A 21,024-nucleotide genomic window follows, 5' to 3' on the forward strand; every position below is an offset into this window, starting at 1 on the left:
GGAAAGGTCCTGCCATTGAGTAGCCTTGGAAAAGTCAGGAGGTCCCATGGGCACTTTTTCAATTAGCAGGGGACACCTAATGTCTTAAAATTCCCATAAGATTAAAAAAAAAAAAAAAGGCAAAAGAGGGAAACAGTGTTGCCTTACTCTTAGGTATTTAATAAGCTCATCTCAGGATTGCTAGCTGTGGTGTTTGGGCCTCATTAATTTTCTCTTCCGAAGTTAGCAGACACTCGCAGGCTTTTGTCTATTGCTGTCATCAAGGCATTTGCATGCACTAATCCATGACAAATGGTTTCATTTGATGCACATTGGATTTCCTTGCCTGCCAACCAGAAAGATAATAGAAATACCAAGAGAAGCTAAATTAAAACTAAAGGAGTCATCTATTTGTTGGAGAACTTGAAACAATTTTAAAATAAACACCACCTGGGCAGCTGAATTAATGGAGAAAGGGCTGAGGTTTCAGCCATGGAAAGCCAGTTTCTAAAAATGCATCTTTTTCTTCCCCAGGTCATTAAAGCCTCAGAAAATACAATATTACTACAGAAATAATTATACTACAGATGTGGAAGCCAGCTTGGACGCAATCATTCTGTCAGATCCTGCACTGGCACACTGAAAGCAATTACAAACTCATTCAAAGACGTCTGTTATCTCCAACTCATCTCTAGAGTTCCTGTTTTCATGCACAATAGTGCCTTTTGGCTGACTGGCCACCCAAATTTAAAGGCATCCCATGGAAGTAGCCAAAGAGAGGAACTTCATGAGTTTGTAATATGCACATCATTAGTAGAGCCCTGGTAACTTACAGACTTAAGCAAGATTTTAGATCAGGGAAATACATCCTATTAGAACAGCAGACAGAGAGTTGATTATTGGGAAAAAAAAGACAACTTCTGGACAAATAGGCCTCCTTTAAGTTCACTGATGCTGCACACCAAAACAAAAGCTGGTACCAACTGGAAGAACACATGAGACCCTGTCTGGGTTTGTGTTGGCATTGAACTTGAAGTCTGTGAGGTCATCATCTTTTCAAAAAAGGGCCACTGTTGGCATATCTGAATATATGCTTCCAGACAGGATTTACTCATTTAAAAGGATGAGTACTTGTTTTAGGTGGCTGCTGGGATAATGGAGAAATTTTATGCTGATTTAAGAAGTGTTTATCAAGAATATCAAGGTAGAAATGAGGAAGGCAGCGAGATACCAAACTAGTCTTTTTTTTTCCTTACATTATTAGACAGTTTCAGCTTCAGAATTTCATTTCAAGCAATTCCTCAAAAACCTTAAGGTTTCAGAATTCTCCACTCTGCTCTGATTTCACTACTAGAACATGAAGTAGACTAGCATTCAAAAGCTTCTGAACAGTAAAATTAGCTGATTTTTATATGTGTAAACATATACATTACTGTATCATAGCCATAAAACAATATATTGTATTATAATCATACTTCAGTGTATTTTACTGTAACTTCCTTATACAAAACATCTTCAGCCAAAGCCCAAAGCTAAACTAGTTTGTTTTTCCCCTCACAAATATATTTTTCAAAATGAAGTTCTGAACACTACCTTACCTTTAAGGTCAGTCTTTCTCGATCTCCGTTCTGTTTGGTTTTGAATTTTTATCTAAATTCAGAATTATTCAGAATGAGATCATTTCCTTCTTAACAGGTTTGTATAGGGAAATATATACAGTACTATGTAAACATTCATCCGTGAATCTGTACAGAGCCACAGCTGTTATTGATGACAACAGTTCAGCATTTAAGGAAAAAGGTCCTAAACAACAAGGTCTCTTCATTTATTCACATTCTTTAAAAAAGTAAACATACAAATCAATGAAACTGATTTTCCAAATAAACCATCCTTGCTTGCTCCCAACCACTTAATTAAACACAATTAACTCTAGTTTGTTTTGGCAACCAATTAATGTCATGATCGAATATAAATAGACTCTGCAAGAAAAGATTATAATTAATAAATCCTTAACAATACAGTAAAATTACACTGAAGCTTTGCTTGCCAGAAATACTTAATGGCATTTTTGAAGAGCATTAACGAGGACACTAAAAAAGAGATGATAAAGTTTTATCAAAGTGTGTACAATTAAGATCCTGAGGCTCTTGCCTGCACTCAGGCTGACCTATATAACCTACTGGCATTATTTACATCAGAAGTTTTCACTGCCCAGTTCCCTACCTCCAAACAAACTGGAATGGTTTATCATGCTGATCATAGGTGCTTCCCGGTCAAGTCCTCCACAAGTACAACTTTTACTTGCATGAAAGTTAACTGCAGAATAGATTTTTACTCATTGTATGTAGTGTATTTGCCATGAAGGCTCTTGATTCAGATTTGTCATCTACAGAACCCAAACTATTAATCCAGCTGGAGTTTTGGATCATGTGAGAGGGCAGATTAAATGCACATTTTGACCTGAATGGGCAGCTCTCCTAAATAATAAAGGAGCAAAGATTCCCACTTAATCTGCATTTTAGCTGCCTATTTTTATGGTGACAGGGTGTGTGTCATAGAAATAAACCCTCAAAGCTCAGAGGAGAAATATTTAGGCATCATTCTTAAAAAAGACCATCATGCATGACTGTCACTGGGAGCTGCTGGTGCAGAGCAGTCTTCTCCTAGATTACACACAGCTCAAAGTTCAGGCACCACAATGAGAGCACCACTGAGCAAGTTCAGCCACCTCTGACTACAGATTGGCCTTGTCTTACTTCACTTGGCCTTTCTCAAAGAAGTGAACTCCAAGCCTTGGAACAAGTACAGTGCCCCCTTTGGCTGAACCTTGTGCAGTGCAGAACCTGCCCAGTACCTTTACAGACTGAGCTGTGAGAGTGCTGAATTAAAAAAAAAAAAAAAAAAAAAAAAACAGCTCAGGATCATGAGCTGATGGGTGTCTACCACTAGAGTGCCAGATGTGCAGATCACTCCAAGCATTTAGGACTCGATTCCAAAAATCCTGATTTACGATTTACTCACATCATCCATAAACTAGTAAGGTCCTTCCCTCCCACAGTTAACTCACTTCCCACCCTCCCCAAAGGAAAATAAAGATTACAATAGAATACTATGACAATTATCAATTATCAAATAATAGCAACGATGATCCTGTCACTGAAGACATTACCTTCCAAAGACAGCTAGATTGGTTTCTTCACCCAATGCAAAGGAAAAGGGGAAAACCACTGTTCTGAAAGCTACACAGAAGGCGCATGCAAGAGAGCAATGTCAGATAACAGTCTTCTAAATAGAGCATAAAAATATGAGTCAGATACATACATGGGGCTTTGTAACTTCATTCAGCTTAATTTACACCCCCAATTCCCCACTGTGCATCATTGACTGAGTATAATAAATTTAGAGTCCAATTGTGCTGCAGTCGTAGCTGACCCTGCCTAGAGCACAATGAAAAGAAGAAGTCTCCAGCACTGCTACTATGAAAAAAAAAAAAAGTTTAGCTGGAGAGAACTGCTCTATACAGAGCATCTGGAAATAGCAAAAATGCTGAATCCCATCAGGAAAATAAATCTTGCTCACAGCAAAGGTTGATTTCACAGCAGCTCAGAAAAAGAAAACATTCAAAGAGAAATCCAGAGATTGTAAGAGGGATAGGATAAAACCGTATGAAACAATGGGAGAAAAAGACGCCTGTCTTATGAGAAAATGCACTCGGATATTGCCTTTTAAAATATAAATGAGTCTTGGACTTAAGTAGGCTAATCATTAAAGGCAGGTTTCTGACATTATCAGCACAAATACTCCAGTGCAGAGCAACCTATATTGCCATTGGGGGTTATATTTGTAGGTGCCAACTCTTCCTTGGAGCTCAACCACCACGGTATGAATTCTCACGGTCTTTAAAACCACGATTGCAAGCTACAAATAGCGCAGAGAGGTCCCTCCATGCCTCACCACAGCCCCAGGGCTGCTCTGGGGTGGGGAGGCACCTGCTGGGGCCACTGCATTCACGGAGGCTTTCTGGTCCCTGCTCCCCCAAACCAGCTCCTGCCATGCAGATGGACATGCCTTGCTCCTGCCTGCCCAGCCACCTGCAGGGAGGTCCAAAGGGGAGCTGGGATAGCACAGGCAGGGGATCCAAACATGAGCACAGAAAAATTACACGTTCAAGAGACAGCCTTCCTCTTGCAATACCACCATTAGCACCCTAGGCTTGGGCTCTTGCACAAGGAGACACAGCCGTGCTTGCAGCAGCTTGTGGAGCCACACTGTGCACAGCGGGCAGCTGGGTGCACACCATACAGCATGGCCATGCTGTTCTTCACAGCCCATTGAGCTGCAACACCTGCTCCCCTCAGCTTGCCTTGTCTGCCTGGATCAGAAGTAACAAGGTGTCACGTTCAGCATTGTGACCGCTGACAGCTTTCCTCCACCTGCAGCTGAGCTACACGCTGGTGAAGGAGAGAGGTGTCCTCCTGCCTTCAGCCCTCCATCGAGCTCCGCTTGCTGCCTGGCCGTGCTACGTACCCTCTGCACTCTATCTTAGAGACTCCGAAAGCCCTAAAGTCTGCTCCTGTTTGGAGGTTTGATTCTTCAAAAACCACAGGCTGCTACGCCTCTAATAAAGCCTGCTGCTGTCAGCGAGTGCATCACACAAGCTCTGCAGGTGGCTCATCGCTACCGGGCTGACAGCAGTCCTGCTTTGTCCCGAAGTGCTGGCTTCATTGCATCAGTTCTCTGCTTCCACAAAACACAAACACATTCGTCCATATATATCCAGATATATTTTGTGCATGACCAGGAACACAGTAGGTAGCTCCAGGCTGGATTGCTTTACCTTGCAGTTGGTGATCCCACAGTTTCAAGTACAGCCTGTGAAGGCCAGAAACATACAACAAAGTCACTTAGAGTGCAGAGGATTTCCAGCTAGCACCTGTGGAATGCCGAGCTGGAAGCAGGTTTTTCTGATCATGAACCAACCAGGATGCTGCTTCAAGTGTATTTACTGACATAAATGACATCTGAACCAGACGTTAAAGCTTATCAGTTTGTTCCTTTCAATTAACACAGCAGGAAGCTCCAGTTGTCAGCTTTCATGTCCACGATCTGATCTACTGCATACAGGCCAAGTTGTTGCACAGCATTTCAGACACTATATACTGAAGGCAATTTGCATTCACACCAAATTACTAATAGAAAACAATTCTTACTGATCACAGAAAGTGTACCCACTCATGTATTAACTACCTAGTTCTAGACCTGCTTCTATCAACACCAAGAGCAAAAACCCTGTTGAATTCATCTTCCAAATCTTAATTGCTCTGCCAAGTACAGAAGAATATTTTATTTACACCTTACTGAGGAGTGAGATTCAGACCAACATTCTTCACAGGCTGTTTTGAACTGGATAGCCTCGCATTCGGGACATATGAAAATAGCAGACCTTTTGAAATGTGAAAATATGCAGTTTCCCCTCAAGGCTATAAAAATCAGTGGGAGGGCCAAGATCAGAACTAAGAAATTTTTTTGCTCACAGCCACAAACTCAAGTTTCTGCAAAATGCTGTCTGCTAAGAAAGATGCTCAGAGAACTCTTAGGTTGATGTTGGTTGTTAGCTTGCATAGAATTGCTTCGATGCCGATTTTCCTCCTCATAATACGAGGTATAGAGAATCATTTACTGAGGTGATTTTTAATGGGCACATCATTAACTACTGTCACAATAAAAGATACTTTCGCATTTACTGACTTACAATTCCAGCCATACTTGATTCAGCCCATGACTTCCCTCCTTTGAATAAACTTATCTTTAATTAACATATTTGCAAATGTCAGCACTGCTATAGTAGGTACATGTTTCTGCTTGTGTCTGCCTCACATCTTTATGCTGTGTGCAAGACTAACCTAGCATCCTTAACGTGTAGCCAATTATTTTGCATGAACTTACAGATTTCAGTGTACTTTCCCATATTTTTAAGCAACACATGACCAGTGTTGTCCAGTGTGATTCAGTGCTAGTTAATGGTCCTCACTGGGTGCAAGACATCCCTCATTCATAGAACAAAGCCAGAAAAATTGCTAAGAATTGCACAGTTTAGGGGAGGGTTAATTGTTATTTTTAATTTAGAGAAAAATGAAACCCTGCTTTTTGAATATTTTCTTGCCAAATGCCAGCATCTACACTCTGCCTCTGGGACAGAGTCAATACTGTCAATCAGATGATCAATGGACTATCACAGGCACTCAGCTAACTCTGCAAATCACAACCTGTCCACTCTAATCCTCAGGCCAATTCAACAGCTCTACAACCATAGAGCTTCTTACAGCCTAAAACGGCCAATGTGGAATTCTACTCATTATTGCTGGTTCTTATTAAATCATACAGAAATGACATACTTCCAAAAAATGGAATTTGTTTGCACAAAGTTATTTCCTGTGAATGCTATCACACATCCTTTGCCTAACAATTTTCATCAAAATGAAATATATCCATGTAAAGCTGCAGAAAACTATACGTATTACCCAAGGGGAATCATGCTGTAATGGCATTCAGCAAGCTTACTCCCCATTAAGGTCTCTGGATCCTACTGAAAAAGCTCAGAAATCTACCCTGCCCACCTCACCTGTCTCAGTCAAAAGGAACAGCTATCATCACTTAAGGGTACTTAACTGCAGCATTGAAACTTTTCATTGTGTTAATAAGACAAGAAAGAATTCATGAGCAGGTACAGACAATACAGAATAATCCATCTTAAAAATCAAGCAATATGCTCTTACTATCTGTGCCCTCATGCCAACATTTCACAGAAAATAAACCTCCAGTCAATTACAAACGCTGTCACGTAAAATGGTTCATCACATTTGTTTTCAAGTTCTCACCTTCTGCCAAGTCATCTAACTGAATAAAATCCTGAACTATAAAACTGTATATGGCACTGAAAGGAAGATTTAAACTTCTGTGACTGCATACCGAGTGTAGAAACCTATTTCAACCCATTCAGATGCTTGCTTAAGATAGTTACAGGAGGCGAAAAAAAGAACAAGCTCAGAAATGTCTGATAATAAACTAATCTTCTCGTACATTACCCTCGATTTCCAGTGTTTCAAAACTGAATTAACCACAGTACTACAGATGGGTATACTCACTGCGTTAATCCATTGAGTTCAGTTCAAGTTTATTATGCTAAATCCTTTCTGTGAGGATTTTATCTTTTACCTGCACCTTCCTGTGCTTAGTGAGACTCTTCTATTCATCAAGTATGAGAAGCACAAGACAGGGTAAAATCTGCCTTTTTAATCATGTTGTACCAAGGTAGCCCCAAAATGGAGTTGAGCAGCTCAGAATTGCTCTTATTTTAGAGCTTCTCATTATCTATGGAATATCACCAACTGAGGGAAAAGGTATGCTGAGCATGCTATTGATTACAGCTACATTTGCCATGATCCAATAAGTTGAAATTTCATATACCAAATATTAAATTACTGAAATTATGTACTGGTTCATCTGCATCCATTTTTTATTCACTTTTATTTGGCTGAACATTTTAATCTTACTTACACAGTGACTAACTAAAAGTAAATGACGCATTCCTAATATTATAAATATGAAAAATAGGGTGTGCTCAGGGACTGCAGTTGAATACATTAAAATCACTCAGTTTGCTAGTTAACATATTTCCATCCCTTTTATGTACAACCTTTCGCATTCAGTTGGCAGACTGCAAATTCATGGCCTTATAAAAAACAGTCTTGATTTTCTGTTGTGACAGCAGAAATTGCCCAAAATCTTGAGCAGTTTCCCTAAAGGATGCCCGCTCACTGTTACTTCCCAGGTGCCACACAATCTGAAACCGAGGTGAACATCATGTCAAATTCTACTCATCTGTCAGTGTAGTGGATTATTTCTTGAGAGACTGAAATTGGCTGCCTGGGATCAGAACACCATCAATCTTATTCGTGTAGGGTGTGGAGATGCTGCCTGAGAAAGAAACAGCCAAGCTTTCCCTCTTGCGAGCCTAAGTAGGTGATGAGGCAGCTGTAAAACCTTCACTCTATCTGTATCACATCTCTGAGTGAAAGATTTTGTCATTTTTCACATTTCTCTAACACTTGGTATGCATTCAGTGTCTTGCTGTTCTTGCCTCATAAAAGAGGTGATTTTTCAACCTTAGGCAAATGTTGCAGAGCTCTGAATCTGTCCAGCTCTCATTTTTTCTCATAATGTCACTTGTTTCAACTGATTTTGCAAAACAAGATTACATTTTCCTTTTACCTACCTGCTTAGTTGAGCTGTTTTTTCCTATTTCCTTCACTGGGGGACAGACTTAAAAAACTGGCAGAATTACCCACAATTGTGTTGTAAAAAATATTTTGTTCATTTCTCTGCAAGTCCCAAATAAAAACATTGCCATTCAAAGACTCAAACTTCCAGTGCAAGCTAGTAAAGATAATAGCATTAATCTAATGTTTTAATGTAGCTACCTGGAGCTGATCTGTCAAGGACTTAAGTTTATTTCTCTATATTACACATGTTATTACAAGAAAACAAGACTATGCCAAGAAAGCAAGACCTATGACTCTTGGATAAGGGAAATAATTGGGAAAAAACTTTGAATCATTAGGTTGATAAAGACATCTCTTTTTGAAGTTATGCCATTCGATTATGAAAAACTCCAAGTATTAGCTGCCAAATATTAAGTGATGTGTCACTGCAACTTAACATTTACCATCTTCCACTTCTAAAGCTCTTAAGACCTCTCTCTCCTTTCTGCGGTTCTAGATCTGTAATACACAACTCATGGTCTAACTTTAACTAGATGGTACCGCACTAGAATATACCAACTTCTCAATTTTTAAACATGGCTCATCCTCTTCAAAGCACAATTAACAGTTGAAAAATTGAATTTATTAATAAAAACACGAGTACAATAAAACTGATGTGCAGTCTCTGTGGATCACAACAGTCAAAGTGAGTTGCATTCATTGCAAACCTGAGGGTCTGACTCAAAGCCTTGCACGTGCTTAACTCCATTGAGAGACACGCCCAAATTTTCCTCTGAGCTGCATGTCTGCAAGTTTCAGAGGTAAGCTTGTGAACCTAAGAAAAACTGTATTGTCATTTACACCAAGGCAAACACCTGACCTCCAGTGAACCCTAAAGACTGAGGGAGATGTGGTAACAGCATTTCAAGTAAGCAATCCCTGTCCAGCTTAAGTTAGATAATGCAAATAAAGTTACCCAAAACTGTGCTGTTACGTCTTTCAGTGTTGTACACCCACTCCAGAACTGCATGAAAGGGGGAAAAAGGGAAATAGAAATAAGGACAAAGGCAGAAACTAAACTGTTATCCAGAATGGGATTCCCATGTTGGGAGGTTATTAGAAGACAACATTAAAGGATGAATATTACAACATAATATTGGCAAAGCGCAACACGTTAGACCAAAAAGGATGCTCTGCAACATAAAGGCAGAAAATGGATATAAGTTAAATGGTAAAATGGATTTTATGATTAGTCAGTCATTTATAAAGACAGACATGAGCATGGTGGAGAGCCTGTAATCTTACAGCATCCCACAGCTGATATCAGTCCTACCTGGTCTGTGCAGGTGATGCTGCTGGAAAGTGTGATGGAGGGACCCCTGACAGAGCAGCATTGCACAGGCACTTATCCACAAATACAGGACCCAGGACATTGCAGAGACCACTGCCATTCTCTAAACAAAATATTAGATAGACGTTATTATCCATCACCTTGTAGCACACAGAATAGTCAGTTTCCATTACAACAGTATTGTTATTTTTCTACTCCTTTTGTTAAGCATCTTTTTTTTTTTTTTTTTACCTGGTCAGTTTTTCCCCCATGGGATGCAATTGTCATACAACAAAGGTCATGCCCAAAAAGGACAGTTGATGTAACACTGTGCCAGCACAGGAGCCAGGATAACTTTAATAATTCAGTGGCAAAAATGAAACTGTAATGATCTGAGGACTTGGGGGGAAAAAAAACACAACAAGAAAATATAAACAGAGGGCTGGGAAATATTCCCACACTAGTCCACTGCCGAATTTAAAAGCAGGGAGGGACATCGCAAGGCCAGCTAAAAATACTGTGATGTCCAGACAGCATCAAAACTACTTTAAACACATTGCAGATACGGATACAACATTATCAGGCATCTGAGATGCATTTCAAAAATATTCTATCCCCAGTACTGGAAGACTAATACTGCCCCAGAAGGTAAAAGATTTTTTATTTATTTTTTACTTTTGTGAGCATTAATTTTTAATCATGATGCTGTCTGCTAAATAAAGTAATTGTTCTCAGAATTATTTTCTAATCCCCAGATGCAACCAGATTCCTTTTGTTCGACCTGTGCATGTGCAAAAGGGAACAGAGTATGACCAGACTGGCTTTCATACATAGTCTATAGAATATTTTATCTTTTTCACAAAATAGGTTATGTCAAATTTTTAATGAAAAACTTACTGAAAAAAGGGGAAAGGCACTTTCTGTCTTTCAGTGCTGATGTACTTGTGCATCCAGTACAGCTGATCTGTTTTTTCATACTTGTATTCACTAGTGTACTAGCTGGCTAAATTTTCCTGACTTCTCAACTTCAGCAGCTCTTCCTTAATGCCTGCAAGGATCTGAAGGTTTGCAAGGCTCAGCTACGCTACACATCGTCCAGTTCCCTTAACAACACCTTCCGCTGCATTTCATATTGCTAAATTAATCAAACTTCAGGCACTCTCCTTCTTCAGCCAATGACATGATGTCGTTTTCTATCTAATAATCCAATCAGCTGAACATCATTTTCACAGAGGAAGAAAGACTTTGAAAGATTAAATCTCTCACATAGAAAAACCATGCTTTTACACAAAAATTAAAGAAGTCTGTGTGACTTATCAGTGGGATTTCTGCAGTAGGAAGATTAGCAGCATTAATAGAGAGAAACTCAGTGTCGATAAAATATATCCATGGAAAAATATATTCGCCCAGTTTTAAAGAAGTAGACATAGCCTTCGGGAACCTTTAAGACTAACTGGCAGAAAAGAGCCACGTAAACTGACAAGTCTAATTAATAGCAAACACCCAAACATTATTTTGATCAGCATGAGGCTCTTTCTCTGTTCAGAGGATCTGATGCACTACTCAGCATATAATTAGTTTCACTGCTGACTATTTACTTCCCAGTGTACAGCGTACTTCTCCTCTCTTCAGACCTAGTTATCTTGCAAAATAGATTCAGTCCCCTCAGATCAGGGAGCTCCCAGAAGGCTTCCCGTGTCTTCAAGAATTAATGCCTTTTTGTCATATTTGGTGTTCATACTTTTTTATACAAGAAGCTAAGAGAGAAAGGTAACTCTCAGAGATATTTCAGGTATTCGGGTTATTTAAACTGAACTTTTAAAAATCTAGCTAAGCAGTAAAGCAAAGCCAAACTTCTATGATCTGCTTAATTCTCCTGTGTCTTTCTTCAGGCATCATCTTCTAAACCACATGGACAGCAGACTTCCTTAACCCACATTTATTTATGGTCTCTATTTAATTTTTTTTTAAACCTTTCCGAAACTACACTATTACAAACTACCTTTGCTCAAACCCCAGCATTTCTTACAAACATTTGTCTTGCACTTTTGTCAGCAGACTTACACACAGTTTTATGCACAGATCTTATCATTATTAAGAAACACAGCAGAAAGCATTCATCCCGTTATGATCTGATGAGTTCTAGATCTGCTTTCTGAATCTTAAATCCTAAAGAAGCTCCTTACCTGAGTAATCCAACCAAGAGCAGAGCACTCTATTAGTGTTCATTGGAAAGGTCTAACACTTTTTAAAATCCATCTGTACCACAATAAGGGATTTTAATAGCTTCCCAATAATCTTCTTTATCAGGATTATGAGGAAAAAAAAAATCTCTTGTTACAAATCCTGTTCCCAGAGTAAAGAAGACATCTGAGCTCTCAGACACTGCCGTCAGAAAAGTGGCCAAGGTTTGAGGGGTGGAAACCTTCTCATTTTCACCTTTAAATCATCTCCTAGCATCACCCTCTGCTTGACGAGACCTTTGAAGTGATCTTGAGATAATTTGCAGCTTCCAGGATACTTAAGGACGAGCAGCAAGCAGTTCAACGACAAGAGCAGCCTCACTCCAGCGCGGGCGGTGCAGAGCCGGGCAGCCGTAGGCACGCCGCTATACGATGCTGTAAGTACCGTAGCCTGGATCAACGCATCCCTGCTCGGGAAGGGGATCACATGCCTTGAAACGACACGGCCCCCGGTGGCGAGGCAGGGCGCCGGAGCTGCGGATGGGCTCCGGCACCGGCGCGGGGCCGGGCGGGCAGTGCCGGGGGGCCGGGCTGCGCCGCGCCTTCGCTCCGCGGGCGCTCCTCCCGCACTTGTTCGCGACAGCCGAGGCAGACGCTAAGAAAGCCTCCGTCTCTCCCTTTCTCTCTCCTCTGACAGACGCGTGTGAGCGGGCAGGGGCGGTGCGGGGCGGGCAGGGGCCGGATCCCGCACGCCAGCAGGGTTTTTGCAACACCTTGCCGCACCTGGGAGAGGGGCTTGCTCGCAACTCCGCTGCCATGCGGCTCAACAGACAATAGAAAGGAGCTTTGCTTTACTCCTCCTGAATGCTAAGATGCTAGAGCTGTTTATGCTAAAATTATTTATTACGGTTATTTATTTATTGGCTACGTCTTAAGTGGCCGTTTACAGGAATGGAGTGGTTTCCTCTCCCTGTCGTACCATATGTAATTATTTTTTAAAGAGCCATTGTATATATTTAATACACATCGAAGCACACCATTCACTCAGCATTACAGCTCATATCTCTGCCTACAAAAGGAAGAAGGCAAGGAGACAAAACAAGTTTCCATTTTAAGAGCTCAGGGTGAACATACAACTGTGTTGGTATTTTCTTAAACCTGTGATAGAAAAGCATACTACCTTCACTCCAGACACCAACAATAGTAAGTAACAACTCCCAAGCACCTCATTCTCAGCACCCAAGGATGGACATCTCAGTGGAAATGCTGAGAGTTGCAGTGAGTTTACCTGCTAATCTGTACTCTCCTTTGGAGCCTCTGTATTTCACTGGGGAGTGCACATTCAGAGCTTGGCCCTGCAGACTGGCAGGATCATTGCACTGGTCTCCACCACGGTGCTCACAGCAGCTCTTTATTACAGCCTTGTCACAATAAAGCTGTTGGGGTGAGGGGTGAAGTGACACGGGAGAAACCCTCCCCTCACTCCTGACCACCACTGCAGCACAGCTCTTGGCAGGTCCCAAAGCTGCCCTGGGGAGAGGGTGGCTCAGGACAAGTCCTGTTGTGACCACAGATGGTTTCAAGAGGTCAACATTTCTTTTGGATATTTTGTATGAAACCATGCAACACTAGTACGGTTGGGAACATAATGTTCTCTTTAATACACGTTTTCCCTAAGAATTTCCTTAGATACTGGAAGAAGGCCAAGAACTGGAACAGTTGCTGCTACTTTCTGGCCTCAGAAGGGTCTAGAAGTTTCCAAAAAAAATGCTGATAAAAGAGACAACCAAAGCACATCAAGTACTAATGCCTAAGGAACCAGGACCTGGGACCAGGTGCAGCCCACAGCAGGATGTGATGGATGGGTGGAGGGCTGGTGGTCACAGCTGCTGTGATTTTCTACCAAAGCCACAAAGAGGCTCAAGACCTTCCTTCTTTCCATGGAAATGTGGGGAGCATTCCACAACACCTGAGGGGCAGATGATGGGAATTTATTTTTAAAATAACACATTTAACAATACATGCTCCATCTGGGGAGAGTGAGGAAGGGTATGGAGTGGGGAGGTATGAGGCAAGAGGAAAGAGAGGGGCCTCAAGAAGCAAACAAGATCTTCTAGGAAAGTGAAAGGCCTTCTGGACAGCAGGAAGAATCAGACAAATTGTGACCACACACCTTGGCAGAGTAGGCAGAGACAGATTTATGCAAGATACAGATTTATGTAAGGTACAGCAGAACTGTCACTCTGCCAAGCACTGCTAACTCCCAGCTCCATGAGGCTAATGCCACCATAACCCCTGACAGATGCTGCTATTGCTCAGGACAAGCTCTGCAGAAACATGGGACATGTTGCTTCTGCAGGGTAGGGGGGAGATCAGAGGGACAGAATAGAATATTAAACAGGCTGCACTTGCAGTCTCTTCCCTGCTCTGGCTTCCAGCATCAGATGGGAACAGAGGAGTCCTTGGCAAGTCTTGCAGTAGCGTTCTTACACCTGTTTTGATGTCCTTGCTGCCAGTTTTAACTTTCAGTGGACCAACAAGACATGAAACAGCTACTCTCACCCTGCTTTAGGCTGGGCAGTGTCCTCACCTGATGCTTTGGGGCTTTATTTTTGCCTCTTCATTTCAGGAGTCACTGGCTTTGACAGGAAGGGAATGCTGCCTTACATGTGCCCATAGGCTTATGTACAGAACTTGGAGCTGCTATCACTGACAAGGCTGGAAACAGAAAATGTGAAGGAAAATAAGACACCAGTGAACAGTCTGCACATTTTAAAATCCCTTGTCATAGCAAGGAAAGGCTGAAAGAGTAATTTATGTCTAGAGGAAAGAAAATGAGGCAAAAGGTTGTGCCAGCCATCCAGCATGCAATGGCAGCTCCATCCAGTGCAGGGGCAAGACAGATCCAGGCCCTGCACCAGGGGCAGACCAGTCCCTGGGTTACACAATCCGTTCCCCTGGGAAGGGAAATGGCAATCAGTGCAAAATCAAAGAGGTCAGGGAGATCTGCAGTTTGCACACCCAGAAGCCTGTGAACAAGATATTATTTGTCTAAAAGCAACTTGCAGCAGGACTACAGGGAAGCAGAGTATTCGTAAACAAGGTCTTGCCCCTTGTCTCCCCCCAACCATCTGGCAGCAGCCACAGCAGAGAGGAGCCTGTGATCTGCCCATCACAGAAACAAGAAAGGCTTACAGGTGTGGAGAAGGCCAGGCACAGCAAAGGTGAGGGTGAAGTTGTTAGCTTATGCTAGTAACACTCAAGTGTTCTTCTCACATTGGCTTGTCCTCCTCCCCACTTGGTCCTTCCACTTCCACTAACTCTTGATGGCAAACAGAAGAAAGGACAGAAACCAGGAGTTTTGAGCTACCCTAATCAAAGAGCAATGGAAGATTGCCTGTCCACAGCTCTGATAGAAAAACTCTATGGGGTTCCTGGCAGGGTTGCCAAAAGCAGGCCATTACACTGATGTGATATTTCTAAGGTGAAGGTAGGTTGCAAGGGGTCAGCAGGCATTAAACTGCCTTTGAGACAGGTTGCCTCACACAAACAATGATTGTATTCACAAGAAGAATAGCCTTTCCCTCCTGGTTCCACCATTCATCTGAAGATGCCAAGGGAATGACAAAAATAGGCAAATAAAAATAAATGCTCTTCAGTCCCTGAACCTCTATTTATCACAAGTTTCTGTGCAGACCGAAAAGGAGAGCATATGCAACCCAGGCAGACTAATGCAGACAGCAGATTGGTACTTGCACCCAAATAAGGGCCTCTGTCCTCTACTTTCTCATGCTGCCATCTCCGTTCCTCTCTGCCTCCCCCACACACGCCTTTTCCCCATGTAGAGATTTAACACGACAAATCCCAGGCGTGTATTTTACAGGGTTTGAAGAAGGCTCACCACCTTTGAAATGCAAAGCTCATTAGTTCTAGTGCTCCTGGGACAATGAAGCTTTGGTTTTCACAGATTGTGTTCTCCATCCCTCCCAGCTGCTCCCACCCACCCTACACCACTCTTTTCCATACACCCAAACTCAGTTTCAGCTGCTGCCTGGGCAACAGGCAGTACACATTGCAGCTCATCAGTACCTACATGTTCCTACCCCAGGTGAGCCAGTCTAACAGTACATTTTACCTTACCTCCACCATAAAGGGAAATTACAGACTCTCTCATCTCACATCTACAACATTTATGGAAGCTTTCTTTAAAATCCCATGGAACAGAGCTTTTGCTTGCCTTCCCACCCCACCATCAATTGCAACAGCAAACCTTGGCCTCCACTGAAAGCCAGTCCACATAGACAGCCAGCAGCTGGGCACACAAAGATCAATCTGCATACATACAATAGCCAGAACAGCAACCATGAAGCTCAGAATGAAAACAGCCATGAAACAACCCCTCATTCAGGGCCCTGTGTCTCCCCAGGCATTTCTAGCTCTTGGTTTCTTCCCCCAGAAGAAAAAGGGAGAACCAACACTAAAGCAGGATTTTTTCAGTCTAGGAACTTCCTAAAAATTAGGCATGGACACAGCTGTGCCCAGAAAGACAGTTATATGCTCAATGCATACAGGTGTTTGCAGCAGTTTGAGTTTTATATGCACATCTCACATGGCCAGTCAGATGCACACAGTAATGCCTTATTTCTTTTTCCCAGGAAAACCTTACTTCCCCCTCCTTGCCCAGAACCCAGAAACTTTCCTTTCTCAGTCCCCACTGCTTTTGCTCCTCTCTTGAAAGGGGTCTGGTCTAACCTCAATGACAGAACCAAATATATTTCCTTTTCTTTTGTCTTCTACAATAACATTAAATCCTTTAGTCCGTATTGTCAGATTTTCTCTCCTTCAACTTTAGTGGAAAGCAAATATTTTAATTGAGTCTACCCACACTGTCCATGAAAAGCTCAGCCAGAAAGCTACACAACTTTTTGTGAAGGAATCACATTTGGTGATTTGTCTGGCTGTGACTACAGCCTCTACTGGCCAAGTACAAACTATACACACCAAAAGCCTAAAGAAGCCGAGATGAACAACAGCACATGCAGGGAAACTATTTTCTATGGGAGTCCAGGGGCTAGTTCACATGGTTATCATCCCACCTCACATATGGTGCGCAAGCAAGTCTGCTCTGTTCCTGCTGCAGCCACAGCTACGTAGTGCACAAAAGGAAAGACTTTCAGAGTATTTTTTTCCAGCCTACCTTTAAAGTGCTGCTCTTCCTGGTGAAAGGCGGGTCTAGTATTCACAGTTCCCGTGCTTGAGAGACAAAGATTCTGCTTCTTACGTATTGTCCATACCTAAGAGGAGGGAAAGTAAAATATTTATATATATTTCTCAAGGAATTTTATATCAAAAAAATTAATGTCCCAAGGTATTTTTAAAGTACATAGGACAATGCACAACAAATCTCAACCCTTGTCTATTTAGCCAACAAGATCAGTACATGCTATGAAAGTAACAAGAGGAATTAGCTATGAAGTACATTAGCGACAAGCAACAAAACTTCAGTAACACCCAGTATAAGCATAAAAACATGATTGTGCTCAGGATATCATGGCAGGTGAACATAGCCTCCGTAAAATGGAAATGATTTTTATTTAGTTCAGAGATGCCCAAGAAAGCAAAGAAATCTAAGTTAAAACAGCCTTTGACTGATGCTGATCATGGTGTTCTTGTCAAGTAATGATATTGTTATTCTTTATCAGCTATACATCAGCTGGAGAGATCATCCTGGTCTGAAATTCAGAATCTCTTCTCATTGACTCTCAGCTTCTGCGTGGCACAAACTCAAGAGCCTTCAGCCCATGCATTTTTCTGTTAACATAGTTGAATTCATTAAATTAAGTACTTTTGAAATACCCCTAGTTTCAGAAGGAATTCTTGTTGGTGTTAGTCTGCGGTTGCCCTTCTGGACCAGCAATAACCACATTCCATCCAAGACCCACCTACAGCAGAGAAATCAGGGACTATGGTGCACGAACTGAAAACTAGCATATCTATAGTCAGAGAGGACACTTGATATTGGATTAATCAGTTTCAGGATGCCAAATATCTGTCCCCAGGCAGAGGTTTAGCATTTACTTCTGCTGCTAAAAAGTCAATTTTTACATGAAGGTACAAGTGTTTTCAAAATTCACAACATAAATAAAAGAAATCCAACCAAGACAAAGCAATTGAGATATGCTGGCAGGCAAATTCACTGAGGAGAGCTCAGACATGGTCACTGGGCTGCCTTCATTCCCTCTAGCCTTGCTGTGTTCCCAGCTTTAAATTAAACTTAACAAACAATAGGGCTCCATTATCTCCAAGTAATGAAAGCAGCAGTTAAGATAAGCCTCTTCTGTCAAAATTCTTGTCTTTCAGGAAGGCAGAAATAGGGCTCGTGGGGAAGTGATTTTCTCCCCAGGTGCTGCAGCCGGAAGCCCACCTCTTTCCTTGTGCTGCCTTAGCCCCATCAGCAGGCATCCAGCAAGGCCCAGGAAGGCAGTGGAAGAAGCAGCCAGGAGCAGAAAGGCCCCCACACTGACCACAGTTCAAAAATGCATCAGCCCTTTCCTGGACACCCCTAGTCCCTCCCAGCGCATGGCTGGGAAGAGAAAGAGCTGCCCCAACACACCACAAAACCTCAAAGTGCACATCTAAAGCACAACCAGGAACCCACTCCTTCAGCCCCAACCTTGAAATATCCAGGTCTGATCTCTCAGTAAGGCTTGGTTTCCATTTCTGCTTCCCCCTAACTCAAGAATTTCATTAAATAAATTTGTAGCTGTATTTTTTTTACCTCACTTCTGAAACAAACTCCTTAACTTACCTCTATTCCTCTCACCTCCTTCCTCAGGTGGAGTGAGGGGAACCTTTATAAGCTCAGACCACCTGGGATCACTTTGAGGGGGCCACAAACTGACACAGCTGTAAGCTGTTCTGAAAGCTCAAAAAGCCACCAGATACATGATATTTCTTTGGTTAACGTAAGTCCCTGGGATAAGATGTGATCAGGCTGATTTGGGAAGTAAGCCAGGATGGTCACGCTGTGTGACAGGGAGCACTGCGTAGAGGCACACTACCAGCTCAACGCCCTTCCTTGCTGCACCACCCCTGAATGTTCCAGCACACACTAAATGCATGTCTTTGCCCAACCCAGTATCTGCGCTCAGAAACATCTTATTTCAGAAAGAAAGATTTGGCTGGTACCTCTGTAAAAGATAAATCCAAGGAGCCAATTCAGCTCTGCAGCGTTGCACTTCTGGTCTTTGTAACTCCAGGTGCTACCCTGAAAATAGCACTTGAGGTCAATTTACTCTGCATTGGACCCAGCTGCAGAGGGAATGTCAGCTCTTGTGCTGTACCAGGGCATTGACCTGGTACAAACAGCTTATTTGCAAACTTGTGTATTTGCTTCCAATTTACCACCAAGAAAGCCAATGGTGGAAAAAAAAACAACATTAACAAATTGAGAGGTTTCTTTGCTACCTGCTCCCTGTAGTGTGAACACTTATGAGGGATTCACTATGTGATCTTAAGATATATTTAGGTTTGTTACTTTAAAAATATCTTTAATTTTGAAGGTACATGGTGTGGCTTCCGTACAACTCTTTTAGCATGCTGGGAGTGCCTCAGATTAGAGGTGCTACACAAGGCAATTTTGATTATGGATTAAAAAAATAAAAAAACATACAGTGTGTGATACTACAGCCTAGAATTTGAGGGAAAAATCTTGGAAAGATTAAGCAGGCATACAGGGACAATTTATGTTCAGGGTGAAAAAAAAAAAAAAAGAAAAATAAAATGATAAAGAAAAAGAGGGGGAAAAAAAATGAAAAAAAAAAAAAAAGAAAGCAACACAAAAGAATCCATTAAGGAGTGGAAAAAAAGAGGCTGGGGAAAGTTCTCCCACTGGAACAAGAAAAAGTGAGAATCAGCATGAGTATGTGATATACAGCAGCAAGTGCATCCCTGATGCCATTGCTTTGAAGAACACAATACCTTATGATTTAATTCGCTGTCACTGGTATGGGCTTTGTCATTATTTAAGAAAAATACTCCAAGCACTCCCTTCCACATCTCATCTACTTGTTTGCAGAGCTGGGCAGAGTGCCGCAGCCAGAGCCCCGTGTACTGAACTGCTGGAAATGGGGAGTTTCTGAGTAAGGAATTAGTGCATGAAATGAGCATGGAGAAAATCATATACTGTTCTGCCTTTGCTTCAAAACAGGTTGGTTGATTGACAGCCAACCCTATATAATAATTCCTTCCAGGCAGATGGCAAGATCACGATTTGCTCTTCAGTTGCAATTTTCTGCTGCCTCGCACAAGCAACCTAGCTACATGATCTACCAATAAGAAGGGTCTGGGCTGCTTTGTATAAGTTTTACAATACTCACATCAAAACATATGGATTAATATTGTGACTAGTTCTCGTATTCCATTTTGTAAAAATTTGCCTTGAATTTGCCTCCAACATTTCCTAGCTGATCGTATGTAGATAATAGCTTCAGAAATCCACACAAAAGCAACTTGTAAATTGCTCCACCACCCCTGACAGACAATACTCTTTTGAACGTTTGCGTAGGTGTTGAAAATCTTGCCATACATCTCAAGCTCTCTCAGCGCATATTGTTTTTAGGCTGCCATCTGCTAATGCACAGTTCTACCCTAAGAGAGATGCAGGAGTGCTCCAGCCTCCAGTCTGTTCTGTTTTCAGATTTACTCTTTTATTTCTTCCAATTCCCAGTGCTCAGATTGTGCCATTTGTAACCCCGACTGTAGCAACAAAGTTCAAGAGACACATCCACATCACTGCTAATTTTCAGTGATAAAGAACATGTATTGAGCGGGTATCCAGGCAGTTGTTTTAATGAACCAAAGCAACGCTTCACACAGTTGTGTCCCTGGAAGAAAATTCATTTGTCTCTGTGTCATTTGGTATGCATGTGGAGAGGTGCAGGGCTGATCAGGAAGTTTTGAAGTACCCATTTTCAGTGTACGTATACCAAAAGCATGTGTATTGAGTTGGTGGCAAAGAAAGAAGACAACACCCAAAGATATAACGTGGGTAACATCTTGAACAAAGCAAGCATGCACATCACAGTGCAGAATGTCGGGAACTAATTATCATAGCAAATAAGGAATGATGAACATTATACTTGACTGATTTTGTACTTCACTGAAATTGTCAACAGTGCTCTTTGTCTGACTGCTGATTTTGCTTCACTCCCAAGCACATCTGCAAAATTAATAAGATGATATTTTTTGTTTGTTTGTTTTTGTTTGGAAA

At 41.8% G+C, this 21,024-nt stretch overlaps 1 protein-coding gene across 7 annotated transcripts in view; it reads right to left on the reverse strand.

Annotated features, from left to right (window-relative positions):
• Positions 1-21,024, reverse strand: part of TAFA1 (TAFA chemokine like family member 1) — a 228,079-nt gene that overhangs the window by 204,493 nt on the left and 2,562 nt on the right. Inside the window, exons 1-3 of one of the 7 annotated variants that reach the window (XM_027467539.3) lie at positions 11,757-12,430; positions 9,574-9,694; positions 9,217-9,264 (exon numbers count right to left, since the gene is read on the reverse strand). In XM_027467539.3, coding sequence (XP_027323340.1) covers positions 9,217-9,264; positions 9,574-9,691 — 166 coding nt within the window. In that variant the 5' untranslated portion in view covers positions 9,692-9,694; positions 11,757-12,430. Of the gene's footprint in view, positions 1-9,216; positions 9,265-9,573; positions 9,695-11,756; positions 12,440-16,950; positions 17,048-21,024 lie in introns of those variants that run through there. The other 6 variants (XM_072044368.1, XM_072044367.1, XM_005011201.6 and 3 more) reach the window with 6 other exon arrangements.

Source organism: Anas platyrhynchos, chromosome 13 (assembly GCF_047663525.1).
Source record: "Anas platyrhynchos isolate ZD024472 breed Pekin duck chromosome 13, IASCAAS_PekinDuck_T2T, whole genome shotgun sequence".
Lineage (NCBI taxonomy): Eukaryota > Metazoa > Chordata > Aves > Anseriformes > Anatidae > Anas > Anas platyrhynchos.